This window comes from Piliocolobus tephrosceles, chromosome 1, assembly GCF_002776525.5.
Source record: "Piliocolobus tephrosceles isolate RC106 chromosome 1, ASM277652v3, whole genome shotgun sequence".
Taxonomy (NCBI): Eukaryota; Metazoa; Chordata; class Mammalia; order Primates; family Cercopithecidae; genus Piliocolobus; species Piliocolobus tephrosceles.
In genome coordinates this window covers 121,181,207-121,206,009 of record NC_045434.1, presented here as the reverse complement: position 1 = coordinate 121,206,009, position 24,803 = coordinate 121,181,207, and the positions used below count along the sequence as shown (strand labels likewise).

The 24,803-nt window shown below is 39.0% G+C and overlaps 1 protein-coding gene across 4 annotated transcripts; it reads left to right on the top strand.

Annotated features, from left to right (window-relative positions):
* The first annotated feature begins 11 nt into the window (after positions 1 to 11).
* On the top strand, positions 12 to 24,302 carry RTCA (RNA 3'-terminal phosphate cyclase). 4 transcript variants are annotated; one of them, XR_002726188.1, is made up of 12 exons: positions 12 to 275; positions 379 to 479; positions 2,024 to 2,167; positions 4,537 to 4,660; positions 7,395 to 7,453; positions 8,819 to 8,960; positions 9,585 to 9,709; positions 11,250 to 11,308; positions 18,051 to 18,145; positions 19,612 to 19,716; positions 19,886 to 20,075; positions 23,933 to 24,071. XR_002726188.1 is itself a non-coding variant. In XM_023191302.1 (11 exons), the coding sequence occupies exons 1-11, from the start codon at positions 231 to 233 to the stop codon at positions 24,032 to 24,034; spliced, it is 1,101 nt and encodes a 366-aa protein (XP_023047070.1). In that variant the 5' UTR covers positions 12 to 230; the 3' UTR covers positions 24,035 to 24,302. The 4 variants fall into 4 exon arrangements, 3 of the variants coding, with proteins under 3 accessions (XP_023047070.1, XP_023047071.1, XP_023047072.1); XM_023191302.1 differs by lacking the exon at positions 19,886 to 20,075 and having other exon boundaries at positions 23,933 to 24,302; XM_023191303.1 differs by lacking the exon at positions 19,886 to 20,075 and having other exon boundaries at positions 37 to 275; positions 2,009 to 2,167; positions 23,933 to 24,298.
* Positions 24,303 to 24,803: the final 501 nt, after the last annotated feature.

Here is a 24,803-nt window from a genome sequence, read left to right as displayed (position 1 = left end):
AGCCGAGCTATGCGCATGCGCACCGACTGCGGCCCTGGGAGAAGCCGGGGGTTCGTTTCTGCTGACTCAGGTGTCCCGAGAGGCGCCGCTTCTTCCGCTTTTTCGCCAGGATGCTGCAGCACCAGGCGTGAACCGAGGTTTCTGAACTACTGGGCGGGAGCCAACGTCTCTTCTTTCTCCCGCTCCGGCGGAGGCTTTGTAGCTGCGGGCTGGGCCCCAGGGTGCCCCCCATGGCGGGGCCGCGGGTAGAGGTCGACGGCAGCATCATGGAAGGGGTAAGTGCAGAGCGAAGCGGCCGGGGCTGCAGCCAGACTAAGGAGGGCAGCTCTCTCTACCGGTGTGCTTACGTCTCTTCTCCCTGTACCCCACCCTTTGTAGGGCGGCCAGATCCTGAGAGTCTCTACGGCCTTGAGCTGTCTCCTGGGCCTCCCCTTGCGGGTGCAGAAGATCCGAGCCGGCCGGAGCACGCCAGGCCTAAGGTAAATCTGGCTGGAGGGGGAGTTGGGCTGTGAAGTTGGGGGATTGAGGGGGTCGGGCTGACGGGCTGGGGCATCGGGAGTCCGAGTGGTGGAACCCAGAAGGTCCCGGACGCAGGTATGGGGGATCCAGGGCGGGGACGCTATGCCTGGGCGGTGGCCTGGGTTGTAAAATCTTGAAAGCCTCGAGGGGTGAGTTTATAAATGGTTTCGAGTTTTCTCTGTTTGACTAAAATAGTCTCATTTGCTAAAGAGCTAGCTTTTAAAATGTTTTCCCACCTCACCAGGCATTCCAATGATCCGAATAGCACGTATAAGCGGGCAAGATAGATAGGGCAGAAATACTTGTGAGGCCAGAGGAAACCGTGTTTTTTTAACCAGTGCATTCTGTGCTGCTGCCAGTTTTGGAATCATAAAACAGTAAAGGATCCTGAGATGTGTTATTCCAGCTTTCGTTCATACCTCCAGAGAGCTGTTAGGACCAGAATTATCTGTTGTGGAGAGGGAAACACCTTGACACTTGACCTTATTTCTTCTGTCTGGGTAGCTGGGCATGCCACTAATTGAGTTTCAAGTACATGCACCTGTTAGAAGAGGACCCAGGTTTGAAGCCGCACTGATTGCTTTGTATGTATTCTGTATTTATTACATTTTAATAAATCGGCGAGCTCAGTCTTTTGTCTACAGTTTTGAAATTACCAAAAGGCAATTACTGATATATGTTAATGTTAATTGCCTTTGTCATAGTTGTTTGGAGCCCTCCAGTTCACCAACAGGGGAATCCAATTCATTAGGCTGTAGGTGTTGTATTAATTTGCTAGGGCTGCCATAACAAAATGCCACACACAGAGTGGGGCTTAAACAACAGAAATTTATTTCCACGCAGTTCTGGAGGCTGGAAATCCAAGATCAAGGTCCTGACAAGGTTGGTTTCCTCTGAGAGCCATGAGAACAGGATCTGCTCCAGGCTTGTGTTTTTGCCTCTTCACATGGTGGTTCCTCTGTGCACCTTACCCCTAGCGTCTCTGTATGTCCTAGTTTTTCTTTTCTTTTTTTTTTAAATAAGGTCACCAGTAAGATTGTATGATGGCCTTATTTTAACTTACTTATCTCTTTAAAGGCTCTATCTCCAGATATAGTCATATTCTGAGATGTGGAGGGTTAGAGTCTCAGCATATGAGTTTAGGGGGGACATAGTTCAGCCCATACAGGCACCATAGATTATTCAGTCAAGTGCAAGCGAGACTGGTGGCGCTGAAATAACTATTAGTTTTCTTCTTTTGCACACTTCTAATTTGCAACAATATATCAGGGTATGTATTTATAGTTAGAAATAACTGGTTTTTAAGGAAGCGTTAAAATGATACCTACTAGCAGGTAGTCTAGGTGCGTAAAAACCGAAAAGGAAGCTGACACTGAAGATGTGGCACTTACTGTGGTTAGACCTTGCTGTTTTCTTGCCATTGCAGTTTTATAGATTTGTCATAAAATGTGGGGATATAGGCAGTCTGAATGCACACGTTTTGATGCAGTCTTATGACCTGAAGGCCTCAACATTTATCTGGACTGGAAATGATTCGAGATTTGTGTGATGGGCGACTGGAGGGGGCAGAAATTGGCTCAACAGAAATAACCTTTACACCAGAGAAGATCAAAGGTGGAATCCACACAGCAGATACCAAGACAGCAGGGTATGTATCACTTAACATTCCATTTAAGTAACCTGGATTTAAGTCCAGGTTTTGCCACTTTCTGGGCAAGTTGCTTAATGTCTATGAGCTTGTTTCCCTACTTTTATGTTTTATTTTTTTGAGACAAGGTATCCCTCTTGCCCAGGCTGGGGTGCAGTGGTGCAGTCACTGCTCACTGTAAGCTGTAACTCCTGGGCCCAACAGGTCCTCCCACCTCAGCCTCCTGAGTAGCTGGGACCATAGGCACACACCACCACGCCCAGCTAATTTTTGTATTGTTTGAAGAGACAAGATTTCACCATGTTTTTCAGCTGGTCTTGAATTCCTGCGCTCAAGCAATCCACATACATTGGCTTCCCAAAGTTTGGGTATTACAAATGTGAGCCACCACACCTGTCCAATAAATATTTATTGAATTAATGAAATTCATTTTTACTGATAGAGACGTCCCAGTTGAATACTTAAGCATCATTGTGTAAGTAAGGTTAATAAAGATCTGTCTTTTAGTAGGTAGGAGCCTATGTTGAATTCCCTTTCAAACTACTTATGAATATGATTGCTTTCACTTAACTTTGGAGGAGGGAGATAATGGCTTATTTAGAAACAACCAGGCCAGGTGGGGTGGCTCATGCCTATAGTCCCAGCACTTTGGGAGGCCGAGGTGGGTGGATCACTTGAGCTCATGAATTTGAGACCAGCGTGGGCAACATGGCAAAACCCCGTCTCTACAAAAAAAAAAAAAAAATATATATATATATATATATACACACACACACATACACACACGTATATACACATATATATATATACACATATATACACACATATATATACACACACACATATATATATAAATAAATATATATAAATTAGCTGGGCATGGTGGTACATGCCAGTAGTCCCATCTACTCGGGAAGCTGAGGCTTGAGCCTCGGAGGTGGAAGGTGCAGTGACCCGAGATTGTGCCACTGCACTCCAGCCTAGGTAATGGAAGGAAACCCTGTCTCAAAGAAAAGCTAATGACCAAATGTTTCACTTTATAAAATTCATCATGTTGCATAACTATTTCTTGTGATTTCTCACATTATTTGACTATAAGGACCAAACAGGCAAGTAAAGCAAGGATTACTTCACTAAAACTTTTCCATGTGAAATACTTAGCTGTCAGTCTTTTTATTTTGTCTCCCAGGCTGGAGTGCAATGGCATGATCATGGCTCACTGTAACCTTGACCTCTGGGGCTCAGGCGATCCTCCCAAAGTGCTGAGACTACAGGTGTGCACCACAATGCCTGGTTAATTTTTTAATTTTTTGTAGAGACGGATTCTCACTATGTTGCCCAGACTGGTTTTGAACTCCTGGGCTCAAGTGATCATCCCACCTGCATCTCCCAAAGTGCTGGGATACAGGCATGAGCCACCACACCCAGCCAAGCTGTCACTCTTTATAAAGTATTATTCTTTTATTTTTATCTTATTTATTATACTTTAAGTTCTGGATACATGTCCTGAATGTGCAGATTTATCACATATGTACACATGTACCATAGTGGTTTGCTGCACCCATCAACCAGTCATCTAGGTTTTAAGCCCTGCATGCATTAGGTATTTGTTCTAGTGCTCTCCCTCCCCTTGCCCCCCACCCCGCAACAAGTCCCGGTGTGTGATTTTCCCTTCCCTGCGTCCATGTGTTCTCATTGTTCAGCTCCCACTTACGAGTGAAAACATGCAGCGTTTGGTTTTCTGTTCCTGTGTTAGTTTACTGAGAATGAGGGTTTCCAGCTTCATCCATGTCCCTGCATAGGACATGAACTCATTCTCTTTTATGGCTTCATAAAATAATTATTCTTTCATATCATGAACTCCACAATGATAGGAACTATATCTTAACTTTATACCTGGAACAGTACCTTGTTATATAGTAACAACTCATATATAATCAATTCAGACCTTGACTATTTCGAAAGCATTTTCATAAACTGCTAGTTTCAAGAATTCTTTTGTAAAACTTTTGAAGAAGGTTTTATTTTTAATGTTTTTTCTTTTTTACTTTTTTGTAATATAAAGAAAAGTATCAGAACTTACCCAAGGTCACACAGCTAATGTGTTTAGTTGAAGATTCAGACCCAAGTTTGGTTATCATTTAAAGCTATTTTTTTCTATGGTGAAATACTATCTTTCTTTAAAATTCGGGATTTTACTATTCAGACACTAAAACGTTTTTTAACTAGAAACTCAGTGGCATATACCTGCCTTCACAGTTGTCTGTGCTTCAGTTAGTAGTGATGAACAATAATATAGCTTATTTAAGAGTTTGAAAAGAAAATGCAGAAAAGAAAATGGAAATAAGCCCCTTCTGCCTTCTTCTTAGGAGTGTGTGCCTCTTGATGCAGGTCTCAATGCCGTGTGTTCTCTTTGCTGCTTCTCCATCAGAACTTCATTTGAGAGGTGGAACTAATGCCGAAATGGCACCACAGATTGATTATACAGTGATGGTAAGGGTTTTTGTTGTTGACAAACTAAGATCTCATACATGCTTCTGAGTCTCCATTATCTATTTAAATATATCTTGAGTGTTTTTTTGGTGAGTTTCTTGTTTATCTCTTCATGGTGTCTTTTTTCTTGTTTATCTCTTCATGGTGTCTTTTCTTTCTTTCTTTTTGTTTTTGAGACAGTGCTGTTGCCAAGGCTGGAGTACGGTTGCATGATCACAGCTCACTGCAGACTCAACCTCCTGAGCTCAAACAGTCTTCCTATTGTGACCTCTTAAGTAGCTGGGACTACAGGCACACACCCAGCCAATTTTTAAAAAATTTTTTGTAAAGTCGATGTCTCACTGTGTTGCCCAGGCTGGTCTTGAACTCCTGAGCTCCAAGGATCCTCCCACCTCAGCCTCCCAAATATGTCTAGTTCTGTTGCAGTAGGGGGTGGGGAATTATGCTTACTTTAAGTTTGTTGTTATATCTTAGATTCTGTTTATAGTGAATTTTTTTAAAAAAACTCAGGTGTAGGGCCCGGTGTGGTGGCTCACACCTGTTTTCCTAGCATTCTGGGAAGCTGAAGTAGGCAGATCCCTTGAGCTCAGGAGTTCAAGACCAGCCTGGGCAACATGGTGAAATCCCATCTCTACCAAAAAAATAAATAAATAAAAAACAAAAAGCACCACACACAGAAAAATTAGCCAGGCATGGTGGTGCACACCTGTCCAAGCTACTCAGGAGGCTGAGGTGGGAGGATCACTTGAGGCTGGGAGGTCGAGTTTGCAGTGAGCTATGTTGGCACTTCATCCTAGGTGATAAAGCAAGATGCTGTCTTTAAAAAAACAAAACAAAACAAAAAACACCTCGAGTGTGATATAAATTATATCAGTTGTGATGTGTTATTTTATAAATACAAGAATTATGATTTGGAGGAAAACTCAAACTTTTTTTTCCATTAAGCCCCTTCCATTCTAGGATCAAACATTTAAAAAATGATTTAAAAAATACTGGTGTGCTCATATAACTAGTGGGAGAGAAAAGTGGTATAATCTTTTTTTTTCTTCCAGATTTTTAAAAGTGTAATATTCAATTGAATCCACCCTTTTTAACATGCAGTTCTGTGATTTTTGACAGTGACGTGATTCACAGTTGTGAACCATCTACCACAATCAAAATGTGGAATAGTTCCATTACTCTAAAAAATTCCCTTATACGTTTTTGTAATCAGTCCTGAGTCTCAGCCGCTGGCAACTGCTGATCTGTTTTCTGTCATCGTTTTGCCTTTTGTTGAGAATGTCATATAAAGAATAATACTGTATGTAGGCTTTGAGTCTGGGTTTTTTCTCTCCATAATACATTTGAGATTCATCCATGTTGCTTATATCTGCAATGAAAACTTGAGTTGTGTTCTCGTATATGGATGTACCAGTTTGTGTATCCATTCATCTGTTGAAAGGCATTTGGGTGTTTCCAGATTTTGGCAATTATAAATTAAGTTACTGTTAACATTCATTTGCAAGTTTTTGTGTGATTGTACATTTTCATTTCTCTTGGGTAAGGTTGTTACAATAAGCAAATGTCTAACTTTATAATACATAGCCAGGTTATTTTAGCTTCCGAAGTGGCCACTTTTTGCATTATTACCAGTACTATATGAGAGTTCCAGCTGAAGTGGGCACAATGGTGTGTGCCTATGGTCCCAGCTATTTAATACTTCGTAGGCTGAGGTGGGAGGATCTCTTGAGCTTAAGCTGGAGTCTAGCCTGGGTAACATAGCGAGACCCCATCTCTAAAATAAAAATAAATATCAAATAGAGGGTTCCAGCTGTTCTGTATCCATCCTAGCACTTGATATTCTTAGGTTTTTATTTGTTAAGCTTTTTCTGCCTTAAAAAAAAAGAAAAACCCCAAAACAAGGTTAATAACGTGCATACCTCTTGGATACATAAGAGACAACCCAGAGAAATAAGTAAATCTCTAGAGTAGATCTCAAAGAGTTGCCTTAGACATCAGGCTTAAACACCATCTTTCTCTGAAATATTGCCATTCTAATAGATGGTATAATCTTTTTAAAGTCAGTTCGATGGGATGTATAACCTAGTAATTTGACTTCAAGGAAACTGCTCTAATTCAATATTGCAAAATACAGCTAAAGATAAATGTTAAAGGTATTTGAACAGAGCATTATACACTGTAATTATCGTTATATAAGATAGATCATTACCTAATAATGAAAAATTGGAGGACCGTTAAGTAAATTAGGCCAGGATGCCATGGAGTCATTCACATTTTGTTTAGGAATAATTTCATGATGTCAGGAAAATGCATATGTTTATAATGTTAAAGCATTGTCTGTGGAATGAGATTTCAACTGTATAAAAAATTGAGATGGCAGAATGGAATGCTCTTCACCAATACCCTCTCATTTCTTAAATGTACTATATTGAGATGCGTTAGGAAGTATTGGCCTTTGGAGTGGAATAACCACTGATATCAAGTATCCTAAGTTCCAGTTTTTTTCATTAGATAGACTTACGCAGCTCTGATTAAATAAATGTCAAACTTTTAAATTTAGCTACGTATCAGTTTTTCTCATTTGAAAAAATGGAACCAGCCTACATATTCTTATAACACCGTTTACCTATAGCACCCAATTACTAGCCAACAAAGCACTTTTGTTTAATAAATATGCTTGTTAAATTAGTGAGTATTGCTGATTAACCTAATGATAAAAACTGATTTTTTTCAGGTCTTTAAGCCAATTGTTGAAAAATTTGGTTTCAGATTTAATTGTGACATTAAAACAAGGTAAGCTGCTTATTTCTTAAATGTTAGGATCTATTACTTATGCTAAAAATAATGGAAAAGTTAGACCCTTAGAGAACTGTCTTTCTGGTACCCACTTAATACACTGCATCTCTTGAAAGAAGTAATTATACTTTGTGGCTTAAAAATAATGAACAGCAGGGGCATGGGGACTTGAGAGCAGGTGCACATGATGGTTATTTATTTCTAGGGAAAATATTTTCAAGGGAATTTTCACACTGAGGTACTCTCATATCTAGTGTTATTTCATGCCCCAGCACAGCTGAAGTGTTCACTGTGTGTAGACAACTGGACTAAACACTAAGGGGTCATAAAAGGAATTCTTTTCCACAATGTGATCCGAATTGTTTTCCTAAGAAACACATTGGGCATTCAGGTTATTTCTCTTGAAGGCTTCCCTTCTGCCACGTAATCACTAGGCCATATTTCTTGGTATGACATTTAAGTGCTTTGAAGTCTTGCCCTAACTTTTCTAACTTCTTCATCCCTCTCCTCCTTTCAACGTGTTATATATTCTAACAATATGTTTGCTTGTTATTCCTTAAATATGCTTTGTGCCTTTGGACTTTTGTATCTTTGTTCATGTTATTCTTCCCCTGCTCTCCCAAAAGTTAGAAATCCTATGTTTTTTTAACGTGAAACTTATAATTCTTTATGAACTCTGATTGTGCCTCAATCAGATTTCATATTTGTACCTATGTTGTAACCTTTCTTATAGCCTGACTTGTATTCTAGTAGATAGTGTATGGAGCAATCTCCCTACCAGATATTGAGCTCTTTGAGGGGAGGAGTACTGTCTTCTCACCATCTGCTGTAGAACAGATGACACCAATTAACTGAATTAAAACTTTTTAAGTATTTTGCTACTTAAATATTCATCATATATTTATTTGAGTACCTACCGTGTGCCAGACATTGTTTTGGGCACAGGAAAATAGCGGGAACAATATAGGTAAGTCTAGCCCTCAAGGAGCTTATATTTTACAACAGCACTGCCAAATAGAACTTTCTGCATTGAGGGAAATGTCCCATATCTGTGCTGTCCAATATGGTAGTCACTAGCCAAATGTGACTATTGAGCACTTAAAATGTGGCTAATGCAGCTGGGGAGCTGATTTTTAAATTTTATTTAATTTTAATAGTTTCACATATCTCAAGGCTACCATATTGTACAGACAAAATTTTGTTTTTTAATTTGTAAAATTTTACAAAATACAAACCTAAAATATTTAGACCTTTCCATGGATTACATGTTTGGATATCATTGACATGTCATTGTATTGTAATATTGAGCTTTGTTTTTGTCATGCAATCAGTTTATATGGGCATTTGTTATACTTTTCATAGGGGATATTACCCAAAAGGGGGTGGTGAAGTGATTGTTCGAATGTCACCAGTTAAACAGTTGAACCCTATAAATTTAATTGACCGTGGCTGTGTGACTAAGATATATGGAAGAGCTTTCGTTGCTGGTGTTTTACCATTTAAAGTAAGTTGTCTAGATGTTCTCAGAAATAAAATGTATGTGTGTCTTGATAAGTATTATGTCAATTAAATTTTGAAATTATTGAGATAACATTTTTTTAAAGAAATCATGTCCTTTGTGGCAATATGACTGCAGCTGGAGGCCATTATCCTAAGCAAATTAATGTAGGAACAGAAAACCAAATACCACATGTTCTCATAAGTGGAAGCTACGCATTGAATACACATGGACATAAAGATGGGAACACTGGGGACTGCTAATGGGAGGAGGGTGGAAGAGGAATGAGGGTTGAAACACTTTCAGGTACTGTGTTCACTACCTAGGTGATGGGATCATTAACATACCAGATCTCAGCGACATGTAATTTACCCATGTAACAAACCTGCACATGTACCTCCTGAACCTAAAACAAAAGATGAAACATATATATTAATGGATACATTAATTAACAAAAATAAAGTTAATTTGCTTAAGCGTTTTTAAAAATTCAGTGCTCTCTTGAAAATCAAGTTATTAAATAATGCATGTAAAGGCAACCAATTATTTTATATGTCTTTGAAGTCTTGAAAACAATTTTCCGAATAATCAGTAATTGTTTTATTGCATTTTTCTGTCTTGCTAAAATAGGTAGCAAAAGATATGGCGGCGGCAGCAGTTAGATGCATCAGAAAGGAGATCCGGGATTTGTATGTTAACATCCAGCCTGTTCAAGAACCTAAAGAGCAAGCATTTGGCAATGGAAATGGAATAATGTGAGACAATACTTTTTCCTACACATTAGTTGAGAGCCCTAAAATAATTCTCATTAAATTAAAGATTTGTAGGGTTTCTTGCTTAAGTTTATAGTTTTAAGAAGTTTCAATTTATGTATGTATGTATGTATGTATTTATTTATTTATTTTCGAGGCAGAGTCTCGCTCTGTCGCCCAGGCCAGAGTGCAGTGGCACGATCTCGGCTCACTTCTAGCTCTGCCTCCCGGGTTCACACCATTCTTCTGCTTCAACCTCCCAAGTAGCTGGGACTACAGGCGCCCACCAACACGCCTGGCTAATTTTTTGTATTTTTGGTAGAGATGGGGTTTCACCGTGTTAGTCAGGATGGTCTTGATGTCCTAACCTCGTGAACCGCCTGCCTCCGCCTCCCAAAGTGCTGGGATTACAGGCATGAGCCACTGCGCCCGGCCTCAATTTGTATTTTTAAGGACATTCCTACCTAAAATACCAGTATGATAAATTAAGACAATTATTCTGAATTTTTTCTGAGGATGACTTGCCTTTTGTTATGTTGTTACATTAAACTTAAATGTTTAATCAGAAGTTAGGCTTTAAAGCTAGTCCTATGAGAATATTTCCAGTTGCATGAAATACTTTAAATGTGAAATCAATTCACAAATAAATATAGCAAAGAGCTTTTTAAAAACAGACTAGAGGCCAGGTACCGTGGCTTACGCCTGTAGTCCCAGCACTTTGGGAGGCTGAGTCGGGCAGATCACAAGGTCAAGATATCAAGACCATCCTGGCCAACATGGTAAAACCCCATCTCTACTAAAAATACAAAAATTAGCTGGGCGTGGTGGTGCACACTTGTAGTCCCAGCTACTTGGGAGGCTGAGGCAGGAGAATCCCTTAGACCTGGGAGGCGGAGGTTGCAGTGAGCTGAGATCACGCCCCTGCACTCCAGCCTGGCGACAAAGTGAGACTCCGTCTCAGAAAAAACAAAAACAGACTAGAACTATTACATTAATTCAGTTAGGAGTTGTAGATTTAAGTATTGGTACAAATTCTTTAACTGATGTTTTTGAAGTATAAAAGTACCATTTTTGGATATTTAAGTTTCAAATCCTCTCATTCAGAATTTCCATTAAAAGGTTTAAAGTAAATGCTTGCTCTACTTACGATAATACTATCTAAAAACCATAGAACAATACCAAAGTCTCTGCATAATGACCTTTTTATTTAAGATAATTCTGAAACACTTTATAATACTGTGTGCCTGTGAAATGGTACTGCTTAGTGCTAGTGACGTGGTAACTTGTTGGGGGGCATGGTAGACATTTCTTAACCTGTGAATTAGAATCTGGTGTGACTTCTGGTCAAGTGGTAAAGGATACTAGTGGTCTGATTAAGATAGACAATGTTAATCATGCCACCCTATATGAAGAATTTTTACTTTTGCAATTTGCTGCCCAGATTTTGTTCAGCCTATTTAATAGCCATTGTTCTCCTGTGTTGTATTTGCATAAATTTAGAATATTTATAGAAAAGGTAGTAATAATTTTTTTTCTTGCATAGAATTATTGCTGAGACCTCCACTGGCTGTTTGTTTGCTGGATCATCGCTTGGTAAACGAGGTAAGATAAATGAAGGGGGTCCATAGTTCCCAATGCTACTGGAAAATTCTTTAATCTGTCAGGATTGGAATGTTATAGAATGATGAATGACAAGTTTAAAAGGATGTAGTTAATTGATTCTCTTTTAGAGTCAATTATACTTTCAGACTTTCAGTCTTTCTCCCACCTTTATACTTTGAAAAATTTCAAACTTATGGAAAAGTTGAATGACTAGTTCAACTAGTCATCCATACAGCCTTCTCTTAGATTCACTAGTTACGAACATTTAGTTTGTTGTGTATATTTCTGAGCCATTTCAATGTAAGTTGCAGGTGCCATGTCTCACCCCTGAATACTGCAGCATATATATCCAAAGAACAATAAGTACATAATTATAATACCATTTTTACACCTGAAGAATTTGTCTGTTTTATTCTGATATACCAGATAGCTTCATACGTAATGAATTGTTTCCAAAATATTATTTAGAGCAATGTGGGATTTTTTTTTTTTTTTTTTTTTTTGAACACATAGCATTTGTTTCTCAAATCTCTTTAGTCTCTCTTTTAATATAGAATCCTCCCATTACCTTTTTTTTTGCTCATTTCATGATGCTGACATTTTTAAGAGTCCAGGCCACTTTCTCACAGTTTCTCACAATTTAAATTTGTCTGATTGTCTCATGATATACTCAGATTAAACATTTTTATTAAGAATACTACATAGGTGATTTTGTGTACATTCCACTGTATCATGGCAGGGGGCACATGATGTTAGTTTCTCCTTTATTGGTGAGGTTGAGTGTGATCACTTGGTTAAGGAGGTGTGTCCTGCAGATCTGTCTGCTATGAATGTTCCTTTTACCTTTATAATTAACTAGTGATCCAAGACAATACTTTGAGGCCATCTGATTATCTTGCTCCCATAACAGCTTTCATCTAGTGGTTTTAACATCTATTGATGATTCTTCTCTGCGTCAGTTATTACATTGATGATTTCAAAATTTTGAATGTTTTTGTGAAAGGGAAATTTGTTTAAGGTTTGGCATATTAGAGAGAGAAGATACATACATGCATGTGTTTGTTAATATTTAAACTTTTACCAACCAGGCAACTTTTAGGTGAACTTCTAGTTGTTTGCGTGGTCATTGATTGCTTTATTCCTACTTTGTAGCATCTTTAAAAATGCTTACCAAGCTGGGCACAGTGGTACACACTTGTAATCTTAGCACTTTGGGAGACTGAGGTGGGAGGATCACTGAGACCAGAAGTTCAAGACTATCCTGGGCAACATAGTGAGACCTTGTCTTTGCAAAATAAATAAACAAATAAAAATGTTTACCCTAGCTATGCTGTTTAGCTACATTATTAGTACTATATGCAAAAAAAAATTAGGAATTCCTCAGTTTGCTCAGTTAGTAAATCTAGAACTAGTTGGACATCAAATCTGATAAAGAGAATAAACAAAATCACCATTTCCAGTTGAACTCATACATAAATGAATTCTGTCTAAAACTGTGCTATTCAAATTGTGGTTGGCAGACAGGCAAACTTGTCAGCATAAACTGGGAGTTTGTTAGAAATACAGATTTTGGGGCCTACCTGACGTATGGAATTAGAATCTGTGGGAGTGGGGCCAAGGAATCCATTTTAACAAACTTTCCAGGTACTTTTAATGTATACTGAAGTTTGAGAAATAGTGATCTAAAATATGCATTTGGCATATACTAATTACGTATTAGGTGCAGTGAGGAATCAGTGTGGATATTGAGCCACTCCATGCACTATCTACAACAGTCTTTAGAGGCAAAGAGAATACAAATATAAAACGGAGACTAGGAGCAGACATATTACAAGCAATAAGTACTTAGCAGGCATTGGGAGAAGTGTGAGTTTGTTTGTATCACTGGTTACCAAATGTGCCAGGTACTGTGTACTAGGGATTCAGAAGTGATAGCTATGATTCCTGCCTCCTGGCTTATTCTGGCAGAGGAAACAGACCAGTTCTGTGATAGTGGTATCCCCCAGGGTACCCTAGGAACACAGGATAAGAAAAGTGAATCCTTCTGGGGACTGCTTGACCCCAAATCTGGCTTCTGCCATTTAATGGTCCTCCAGTGGGTTCTGTGGGTAAATAGAAGTTGGCTGGATAGGAAAGTGAGAGCTAAGGAGGAAAGACAAAGAAATTTGACACACAGAAGTATTCTTGGTGAAGTGGCATGCAGCTGTAGTCCAGGCTGCTCGGGAGGCTGAAGCAGGATGATTGCTTGAGCTAGGAGTTTGACAACAGCCTGGCCAACATGGCAAGATCCCATCTCTTAAAAACTTTTTTTTTTTTTTTTAATTAGCCCCACATGGTGGCTGACACCTATAGTCCCAGCTGCTCAGGAGGCTGAAGCGGGAGGATTGCTTGATCCTAAGAAGTTCAAGGCTGCAGTGAGCTATGATTGCACCACTGCATTCCAGCCTAGGTAACAGAGTGAGACCCTGTCACCAAAAAAATAAGTGTTCTGTGTTTGAGTGAGCAACTGCAAGTGGATAATAGGCCTGGGTAGGGGAATGGAGAGAGATGACGACAGAAAGGTCGACAGGCCAGATTCTGAAAGGCTATACGTTATATCTAGGAGTTTACATTTAATCCTGAAATATAAAGCGTTTAAGGAGGGATGTGATATGAGAGTTTTTGAAAGATAATTCAGAGAAGTAGAAGAAAGCCATACTGGAGGTGGGAAGATAAGAGTTTATCACAATTCAGGTCAGAATGGTAAGGACCTGCGCCAAGGAATGCTGGGCTAGGGAGGTGAGTATTTGCAGAGATGAATGGACAGTATTTGGTGGCCAGTTGGATATGGGAAGTGAGGAAGGCAGTGTAAACTATGATCTTCCAGATGTCTGGCTTAGGTAACTGGATATATTTACCTCTTGTGAATATAGGAATATAGGGGGTAGAGTTAGTTTGCCAGGGTAGATGATAATTTTAGATGTGCTGCATTGAGACTGATCATGAAGGGATCATTACTTTATCAGTAATACATGGAATTTTTTTACCAGGCCTGAAAAGAATTTTCTAATATTCTGTCAGCATTTTTTTCTCACTTTGTCACATGAAACAACTTGTACTTTGAAGTTGTCTTTGGATAAAACACTTGTAGAGTTCACAGTACTTATTTTTAGACCTAGGGTGTTAGGAGAGAATAAAGGAGAGAGCAACATGCCTGCTGAGATTGACTGACTCCTCCTGGTATCCTTCCTTGTTTCCTGTCATGGACATCAGTCAAATGAGATGTTGTTAGCGAATGCAAAAGTAACTGGTGGTCTTCTCAATCTAGCTTGTCTGTATATTAAGGATCTCAGAGAGAATATCATGACCTCCTTTATCCAGATCCCGTTTCGTTTCTGATTTAAATTAACTAGAAAACTACTGGATTTAGGAGCTGGGCGTGGTAGCTCATGCCTATAATCCCAGCACTTTGGGAGGCCAAGGTAAGCAGATCACTTGAGCCTGAGCACTCAAGACCAATCTGGGCAACATGGCCAAACCCTATCTCTACAAAAAATACAAAAATTACCTGAGCATGGTGGCATGTGCTTGTAGTCCCAGCTACTCCAAAGGCTGAGGCAGGAGGCGGGAGGATCACTTGAGCCCAGGAGGTGCAGGTTGCAGTGAGCCGTGATCACGCCACGGCACTCCAGTCTGGGTGACAGAGCAAGATCCTGTCTCAAAAAACAAAACAAAACTACCAGACCTTGAATCCTAATTTCTTAGGGTTATCACCAGAAGGAACACTGGCTGCTTGTCAATACCACCATAGGTGTTAGAGGTAGGAAGTTGTAACTAGTGATGCCTTTATCATTGTCTCAGTTACTAAAACCATTTTGATCTTAGTTTCCTTATTTGTTGAGCAAGAAAATTAACCTGGAGAATCTCCAAAATCCTTCTAATGATAACATTCTTCAATTTTATTTTAAAAAGGTGAGGTTTTGCTTTGAGAAAATCTCGCTGTTTTAGACTGAGGCAGTGTGTTATGATAGCACTAAACTGAGAGTGAGAAGACCTAAATTTTAGTCCCGTGTCCTGTCATTATCATGCATAGTGACTCTGGGCTTTCCTTATCTGAAAAATGATACTGGACTATGATCATGATCTATGTTTAAGGATCCCTTGCAACTTTAAGTGATTGCATTATAGACAGAATGTGTTTTGTCTTTCCATTGTTGAATATCTGTGTGATCTTTCATTACTCTTGTCTTACAGTTATATTCTTTACTATGGGAGTAAAAGAATCTGCTAAAATGAATTGTGCCTCTGGTTAATCAATCTCTATTTCCTTTGTATAGAAATTGCCTCACTTATAGCAAGCACCTTCCTTCCTTTCCTCAGTGTATGTGGTAATTCAGGGCATCTCTCCGTTTGTTTTTTTGTTTTTTTTGAGATGGAATCTTGCTTTGTCACCCAGGCTGGAGTGCAGTGGCATGATCTTGGCTCACCACAGCCTCCGCCTCCCAGGTTCAAGTGATTCTCATCCCTCAGACTCCCAAGTAGCTAAAACTATAATCGCACGCAACCATGCCTGGCTAATTTTTGTATTTTTATTAGAGATGGGGTTTCAGCATGTTGTCCAGGCTGGTCTCGAATTCCTGGTCTCAAGTGATCTGCCCGTCTCGACCTCCCAAAGTGTTGGGATTATAGGCATAAGCCACCGCGCCTGGCCCAAATATTCTAAAATTTTTAAAAAATCCAAAATCTTGCAGCCAGGCGTGGTGGCTCAAGCCTGTAATCCCAGCACTTTGGGAGGCTGAGACGGGCGGATCACGAGGTCTGGAGATCGAGACCATCCTGGCTAACACGGTGAAACCCTGTCTCTACTAAAAATACAAAAAAAAAAACAAGCCGGGCGAGGTGGCAGGCGCCTGTAGTCCCCACTACTTGGGAGGCTGAGGCAGGAGAATGACGTGAACCCGGGAGGCGGAGCTTGCAGTGAGCCGAGATCGCGCCATTGCACTCCAGCCTGGGCGACAGAGTGAGACTCCCTCTCAAAAAAAAAAAAAAGGAAAAAAATCCAAAATCTGAAACCTAGTCCCAAGCATTTTGGAAAAGGGTTACTCAACCTGTGTTATTATTAATAGCTTTTTATGTACTAATCTGGGTAAAAGATGCTTTATAAATATTATCTCTAATTTCTATAACAACTTTGCAACATAGGTATTATCTCCATCTTCTAGAAGAGGAAATGGCAGTGGCTATTAAGTCAAGATTCATAGCACATGTTTCAAACTATTGCATTCAGTCACGTAAATACTTGACCAATTGATAATATAAAGAAGGTACTTTATTAATATGACTACCATAAAGAAAAATAGAGTTGCTGGGCATGGCGGCACATTCCTGGAATTCTAACACTTTGGGAGGCTGAAGCGGGAGGATCACTTGAGTTCAGGAGTTCAAGACCAGTCTGGGCAACGTAGTGAGACCTAGTCTCTAAACAATAAAAAAGATAAAGAAAACAAGAAAAACAAAGAAAAATAGAGTTAAAATTCTACAATTTCCACTTTGGGGAAAATGTTATATATAATCCAGTAAATTTGCAAACATAAAATAGAAACAAAACTAACCACATTTTCATTTTTTATAAGACGTTTTCATTTGCAGCCAAGAATTTTTTCATTTAGAGTAAATACCTTAAAATAATAATGTGGAATTCTACTACTTCTGACAGACTTATTTTGTATTCAATGTTGTATCAAAGATTTGGGATATGTATGGAGAGATAGGAAGTGGGGCAAGAGGGTAAATATTCTGACTTATATTTAGAATAAGCTAATAGCTATTCAAATCTTAGAGGAAATAAAACTCTAAAATATTTGATCTGATAATGTTATATGCTCTTTTTTACATAAAGTATAATTTCCTGACTTTTAAAAAATTCTTTAATTCTTTTTTTGTTTGAGATGGAGTCTTGCTGTGTCACCCAGTCTGAAGTGCAGTGGCGTAATCTCGGCTTACTGCAACCTCCACCTCCCAGGTTCAAGTGATTCCCTTGCCTTAGCCTCCCAAGCAGCGGGATTACAGGCATGCACCACCACACCTGACTAAATTTTGCATTTTTAGTAGAGACAGGATTTTGCCATTTTGGCTAGGCTGGTCTCAAACTCCTGACCTCAAAGTGATCCACCCACCTCGGCTTCCCAAAGCACTGGGATTACAGGCATGAGCCACTGCACTGGGCCAAATTATTTAATTCTGATGGAATTAACCTGTAGACTAATTGTAACATGCACGCTTTTCTGGAATTTGGGAGGGGAGTTTGTCTGTTTGTTTGGTAGATGGCATCTTGCTACGTTGCCCAGGCCAGCCTTGAACTCCTGGCCTCAAGCGATCCTCCCACCTTAGCTTCTAAAGTCCTGGGATTACAGGCATGAGCCACCATGCCTGGCTGCAAGTTTTAAACTTTGAAATTGAGGCATAGCATTATAGGGTCATAACTTATTTGTAAACTGGCTTTATAAAGTAGTACATTTTAAATCGGACCAACACAGCCTATATTTTCCTCCACTAGTACATTTAAAAGTATAAATATTTTCAGTGTTTGGGTATCCCAAACACTGAGAATATTAAATAACTAAAGATCTTATTCTAAAAGGTGCACTGAGTGGGTTTTTGAGGCCTAAAAATTGTATACCAGTGCTAACTGGGATATGTCAAACTTTTTGTCTCTTAGTAATTAATTTAGTTTTTTTTTTTTTTTTTTTGTGCTTACCTTTAGGTGTAAATGCAGACAAAGTTGGAATTGAAGCTGCTGAAATGTTATTAGCAAATCTTAGACATGGTGGTACTGTGGACGAGTATCTGCAAGACCAGGTAATGACACATTTAGGTTAAAAACCCTCTAACCTGCTAGATTTGAATATGTGGTAATTAGATTGAATATAAATTTAAATAATTGACTTTCAGACACTAATTAGCAAGTCCTACTTCAGTAATTTAAAAAAATATTCTGGGATTTGTAGTCCTCAAATTTCAGCCCCCATTTTACTTTACCTTTGCCTATCTACAGTGTTTTGCACAATTGATCCCTCCTTCCTTCTTAAAGTATTTTCTTCCCTTGGTTTCTGAAATGTTGTTATCTTCCTATCTCACTGGCCATACATTCTAGTTTCCTTTGCTAGTTTAGTGTTGTTTTCATCTTCTCAACACCTTTTTTTTTGTTTGTTTGTTTGTTTTTGGTGAAGACAGAGCCTTGTTATGTTGCCCAGACCGTTCTCAAATTCCTGGTCTCAAGTGATCTTCCTGCCTCAGCCTCCTAAGTAGCTAGGTCTATAGGCACATGCTGTCATGCCTAGCTAATTTAAAACTTTTTTTTGTTTTAATTTTTATAGAAACGAGGTCTCAGTATGTTGACCAGGCTAATCTTAAACTCTGGCACCCAAGTGATCCTCCCACTTTAGCCTCCCAGAGTTTTGAGATTAAGGGCCATGAGCCACTGTGCCCGGCCAACTTCTAAATTTTGATGAGCCCCTGGACTTCAGCTTATGCTTGTTTTCTTTTTCTGTAGTTGCTCCCTCTCTTAGTTTGTCCGGTCTCATGACTTAAGTACCGTCTTTATGCTGACAACTCTCAATTTAATATCCGAAGCCCGGGCCTTTCTCCTTAACTCCTTACTCATAATATCCCTTATGCCTGTCAACACCTCCACTAGGACATGTCGCAGACCTCTCAAACTTAGCACGTTCACGCACGGTGAGAAATTATATTGAATATTTCCAAATATCTTTCTTATGGTCTTTTATCTTTATAGATTTTCCTTTCTACCATACTTTTGTCCCCTTAATCCCAAATCAGTAGTGTCCACATTTAGAAATATATTTCTCGAGATTTCTTGACCTGTTTCTTAAGACAGTTTCTGTTATTTCTCATCTCTTCCTTCTTGCTCAGGTCTACTTTAAACTCCCAATAAACTCCCAGTATTAGTCTGTCTATTCAGCTGTTAAAATGTAATTTTAGAGAGTAGAATAAACATAGTATTATATATACCAACTTGCAGAGATAGTTTGTCCAAGTATATATATTAATGTTCTATATTTTACTTGTAAATATTAATTTTAAAAATTCTATGTTGAGAGCTGCTACTAAGCCTTTTTGTACCACTCACAGACTTAGGGTAACATAGGTTTTCTGTCATCTTCTGAGTACTTCTGGAAACCTAAAGAAATATAAATTATTTTTTAGCAATTTTTATTTCTAGTAGTACTTTTATTATGGGCAGCAGTGGAATTATAACTCTAAATATTAATAAATATATGAGATTTTTGTTCTTTTTTAAATAGCTGATTGTTTTCATGGCATTAGCCAATGGAGTTTCCAGGATAAAAACAGGACCAGTTACACTCCATACACAAACCGCTATACATTTTGCTGAACAAATAGCAAAGGTGAGTATTCTATTACAAAGGGAAATTGATATTTTGATTTTTATTTTAGCCAATTTTGGGTTAAATTTTAATAAATAGGAAACTTAATAGTAATCATAATTGCTATCCCCATTTCCTGTTTGACAGGCACTGAGCTAATTTAGCAATTTATCTCACCTGTCTTCCTCAGCCTAACTATTTATTTTAGGTGGCTATTTATTATTATTCCCATTATAAATATAAGTAAAGTGAGGCAGAGAGATTCATTACACTGTTCAAGGCCACACGGAGTTTTAACGGCAGAGCTGAGCTTTGAGCAAACCTGGGAAAGCGTACTTCAAAGCCCACGTTATAATCACTGTGTGCTACTGCCCTACAGGGTAAGTAAAGATGTTTTGTTGTGAACTATGATATCAAATCACAAGGGATTCATAGTTGGCTATAAAAAATTTCTATAAAATTTTAGACATTTTATTTTCTTGATTCTATTGGTAGACTAGAATATTTTTGGAAACTCTAATATTCACTGTCCTCTGAAATTTAGTGGAGTTGACATACAGTTTTTAATGATGAAGGATTTATCATTGTATGAGCTCATATTCATACCTTTCTTAGAGGATTCTTTTTTTTTTTTTTTTTTTCTTTTTCTTTTTTCTTTTTTTTGTTTTTTGAGATAGGGTCTCACTCTGTTGCCCGGGCTGGAGTGCAATGGCATGATCTCGGCTCACTGCAACCTCTGCGTCCCAGGCTCAAGTGATTCTCCTGCCTCAGCCTTCCAAGTAGCTGGGATTACAGGCACATGCCACCACACCCAGCTAATTTTTGTATTTTTTGTAGAGACAAGGTTTCGCCATGTTGCTCAGGCTGGTCTCAAACTTCGTAGCTCCAGGCGATCTGCCTGCCTTGGCCTCCCAAAGTGCTGGGATTACAGGTGTGAGCCACCATGCTTGGCCTGGATTGTTAATTGAAAGAAACAATAGGTATATTTCATCATGAAACTAATGTAACTTCTTTATAGAAAACAGAGGGGAAAAGCCTTCTCATAATTTCCTCTTGCCGGTAAAACCACTGTTGACATTTGGGTGTTTTCCTCTTCTCTGAAATTGTTTCTCTTTGTTTTTTTTTTTTTGCAGTTAATGCATACAGCTTCATTTCTTGCTTCTTTCAGTAACACGTAGCATATTTCCCATTTTGCTTATTCTTTATAATGTCATTTTATAGTGAAATATAAAATTTATAACAATTTTATGAGGGAGGGTGCTAATCTTAAGCATTTTTATTATTATTTTTGAGACAGAGTCTCACACTGTTCCCCAGGCTGGATTGCAGTGGCACAAACCTCCTGGGCTCTCAAATGATCCTCCCACCTCCGCCTCCCATGTAGCTGGGGCTACAGGAGCATGCCACCATACCTGGCTAATTTTTCGATGTCTTGTAGAGATGGGGTCTTGCCACATTGCCCAGGCTGGTCTTGAACTCCTGGGCTCAAGCAATCCTCCAACCTTGATCTCCCAAAGTACTAGGATTACAGGTGTGAGCCAGCATGCCCAGCCCTAGCCTTAAGCATTTTTTAAAATGACAAAAGTAACATACTAATTTTAAAAATTAGTCATTACAGAAGTGTCCCAAACACAAAACCACTGTTGCTGCCCTACTCCTATTTGTATGATGATCCTTTTTCTTTTCTCTTTTTTTTTTTTCTTAAGATAGAGTCTTGCTCTGTTAGCCCAGGTTGCAGTGCAGTGGCACGATCTTGGCTCACGGCAACCTCTGCCTCCCAGATTCAAGTGGTTCTCATGCCTCAGCCTCCAGAGTAGCTGGGATTACAGGCACGTGCCACCACGTCCAGCTAATTTTTGTACTTTTTAGCAGAGACAGGGTTTCACTATGTTGGCTAGGCTGGTCTCCAACTCCTGGCCTCAAGCGATCTGCCTGCCTCAGCCTCCCTAAGTGCAGGGATTACAGGCGTGAGCCACTGCGCCTGGACTCTTTTTTTTCTTTTGAGAGACAGGGTCTTGCTCCGTTGCCCAGGCTGGATTGCAGTGGCAGTATCATAGGTCACTGCAGCCCTGAACTCCTGGGCTCAAGTGATCCTTTCATCTCAGCCTATCAAGTAGCTAGGACTGCAGGTGTGCACCACCACACCCTGCCTTTTTTTTTTCCTTTCTTTTTTTTTTTGGAGATGGATCTCCCTGTGTTGCCCAGGCTGGTCCTGAACTCCTGGGCTCAAGTGATCCTTCCACCTCAGCTTCCCAAAGTGCTGTGATTACAGCTGTGAGCTGCTGCGCCCCGTTTGATTCTTAATTATGTATACTTTTAATTGTTATTAAGAAACACAGGTAAGTGTTTGCTGAATTGTAGGAAAGACTAATGGGAATTAAAGGCAAATTGTATTTGATGTCAAGAGTGTGAACTCTATTTTTATTCTACTTATGCTGTATTTATAACTGTTACTTGTCTGTCTCCCCTTATAGATTGATCTCCTTAATAGCAGAGATCAGGTTTTATTCATTATATTCTTTACTTTTTACAATACTTTACATGTAGTAGACACTTAGTTGTTATTTGAAATGTATACATAACGGAAAGTGCTATGAACCTGTGTATAGCTCGTATCTTGCTCAGCTTTTTTGTGTATAACTGGGTGACTTGGGGCAAGTTTCTTATCTTTCTTTGTCTCAATGCAAATAGTTATCTGTAAAATCAGACTTAAGCTAGATAGGCCCGCTATGCTCCTTTCAGGTCTACATATTTGTAGTTTTAAGTAGGTTTATGTATAGGCTAGAAATGATTTTCATAGCTGCTACTTGTGTTTCATATTTACATAATGTTTGTAATTAGAAAAATATATAAATGCATACATGTATATTACTAATTACTAGCTCAGAATTCAGCACTTATTCATTCAACAGTAATTTCAAATATCCACTCTGTGTCAGTACATTACCACAAAATGCCGAAAGTGAAAGAATTTTTGAACATTACTGTTCATTCAGTAAGGCCCTAGAGTGATGGTTTCCAAATTGTACTTCCAAGAATCCTAAGATTTTAGGCATATTTGAAATCCTTTTGCCACAAACTTAACCTATTTAATTGTTTTGATTTTTTTTTTTAAGACGTTGATGGGAGTTGTGGAGAATCTTCCTGTGTTGCCCAGGCTGGCCTCCTGAACTGAGCTCAAGTGATCCTTCCACCTCAGAATAGCTGGGATTATAGGTGTGCACCACTGCACCTGGCTAGTTATTTTGATTCTGAATTTAGTTTTGTTAAAATGAATCATATTTACTTTAAAAATAATGATGTTTTCAAATTACAGTGATATAGGCCAGGCACAATGGCTCATGCCTGTAATCCCAGCACGTTAGGAAGCTGACGCAGGTGGATTACTTCAGCCTAGGAATTTGAGACCAGCCTGGCAACAAAGTGAGACCCTGTCTCTACAACAAAATTAAAAATTAGCCAGGCATGGTGGTGTGTGCCTGTGGTCCCAGCTACACTGGAGGCTGAGGCAGGAGGATCCTTTGAACCCAGGAAGTTGAGGCTGCAGTGAGCCGTGTTCATGCCACTGCACTGCAGCCTAGGTGACAGAGCAAGACTCTGTCTCATAAGCAAAAAACAAACATACAAAAAATACAATGATACAGATAAAATATTTCAAAGCCAACTTTAGTTACCAAGTGAAAAATGTGATGTTAAGCCCCTTACATTAAAGATGAAGGAAGATGTTAATCACCACCACCGCCCCTCCTCCCCACATACCTTCTCTGAACTGGATCTTTTGAATGATATATTAGGGAAGTAAATTAGCAAGAAAAAATGTAAAGAAATTAAAGGGTAATTTGTTACTTGACAAGATAAAAGTAGAAATGTTTTAGAAAAATTTTAGGGTGTAGGGAATACAGATGCATTGTAATTACCAGTTGAGGTTTCAAAGTTGATATTTACCTAAGCTGCACATCTGAGCTTTCTGATGCAGTGTGTATGGAAGGGGCCCAGGCATACCTATTTGGACAAAACTCACAGGTATGCATACCTCTGAACAAGAACCCTGGTTGTACAATGAAATGTGTTATCTTTAGGCTATTGAATTTCTCATGAATCATTTGATCTTTGTATCTCTATAGGTTTTTTCAATAAAATGGGCTTGACATTAACTCTCTGCCTACGTAAGTTGGAGTTGTGGGCTGTTTCCTCCATCTCTCTTTGTATTACTTATATACTCCTCTTTTGATTTCAGGCTAAATTTATTGTGAAGAAATCAGAAGATGAAGAAGATGCCTCTAAAGATACTTACATTATTGAATGCCAAGGAATTGGGATGACAAATCCAAATCTATAGAGTATTTGCTTCTTAAATGATACCTCACTGATGTATTGCACTATTTCATAAATACTATAAAATAATGACTAGGAAGTAACTTATTAAAGGATCTGACTTAAATTTGAAGATGAAGTACAGTGTTCTGGTTTGCTGAGAATGCTTCATCAAACTAATCTCACTTTGAATATCTCCTGAGAGATGGACAATGAAGTATCAGTTGGTGGATATGTGTGATAGCTGATTTCAATATTGAAGTATTGAAATAAAATATTACACCTGAAGTAAATACGTTTTTCTTTTTTATGTAATAAATTAAATCAGGGATATATATTTGATCTGTAATTTGGGTATAATTCTACTCTCTTTCCTGAAATCACATCTAAAGTATAATGAGGTAACTTTATGCAAATGTACTTGCTGTGACAACAATAACGTTTTTTCCTTTTTTTTTTTTTGAGACAGAGTCTTGCTCTGTCGCCCAGGCTGGGGTGCTGTGGCGCGATCTCTGCTCACTGCAACCTCTGCTTCCCAGGTTCAAGCGATTCTACTGCCTCAGCCTCCTAAGTAGCTAGGACTACAGGCACACACCACCATGCCCGGCTAATTTTTGTATTTTTAGTAGCAACAGGGTTTCACCATGTTGGTCAGGCTGGTTTTGAACTCCTGACCTCGTGATCTGCCCGCCTTGGCCTCCCAAAGTGGTGGGATTACAGGTGTGAGCCGGCGCACCCAGCAACAATAACATTTAATAGGCATTGTCTCATTCTAATGATATATACCTTCTACC

Excerpts from the sequence above, each read along its gene's own strand:
- RTCA (XM_023191302.1), top strand. The coding sequence starts at position 231 with ATGGCGGGGCCGCGGGTAGAGGTCGACGGCAGCATCATGGAAGGG. Across the intron at positions 480-2,023 it reads CGGAGCACGCCAGGCCTAAG|GCCTCAACATTTATCTGGAC; the intron begins GTAAATCTGGCT and ends TATGACCTGAAG. Across the intron at positions 9,710-11,249 it reads GGCAATGGAAATGGAATAAT|AATTATTGCTGAGACCTCCA; the intron begins GTGAGACAATAC and ends TTTCTTGCATAG.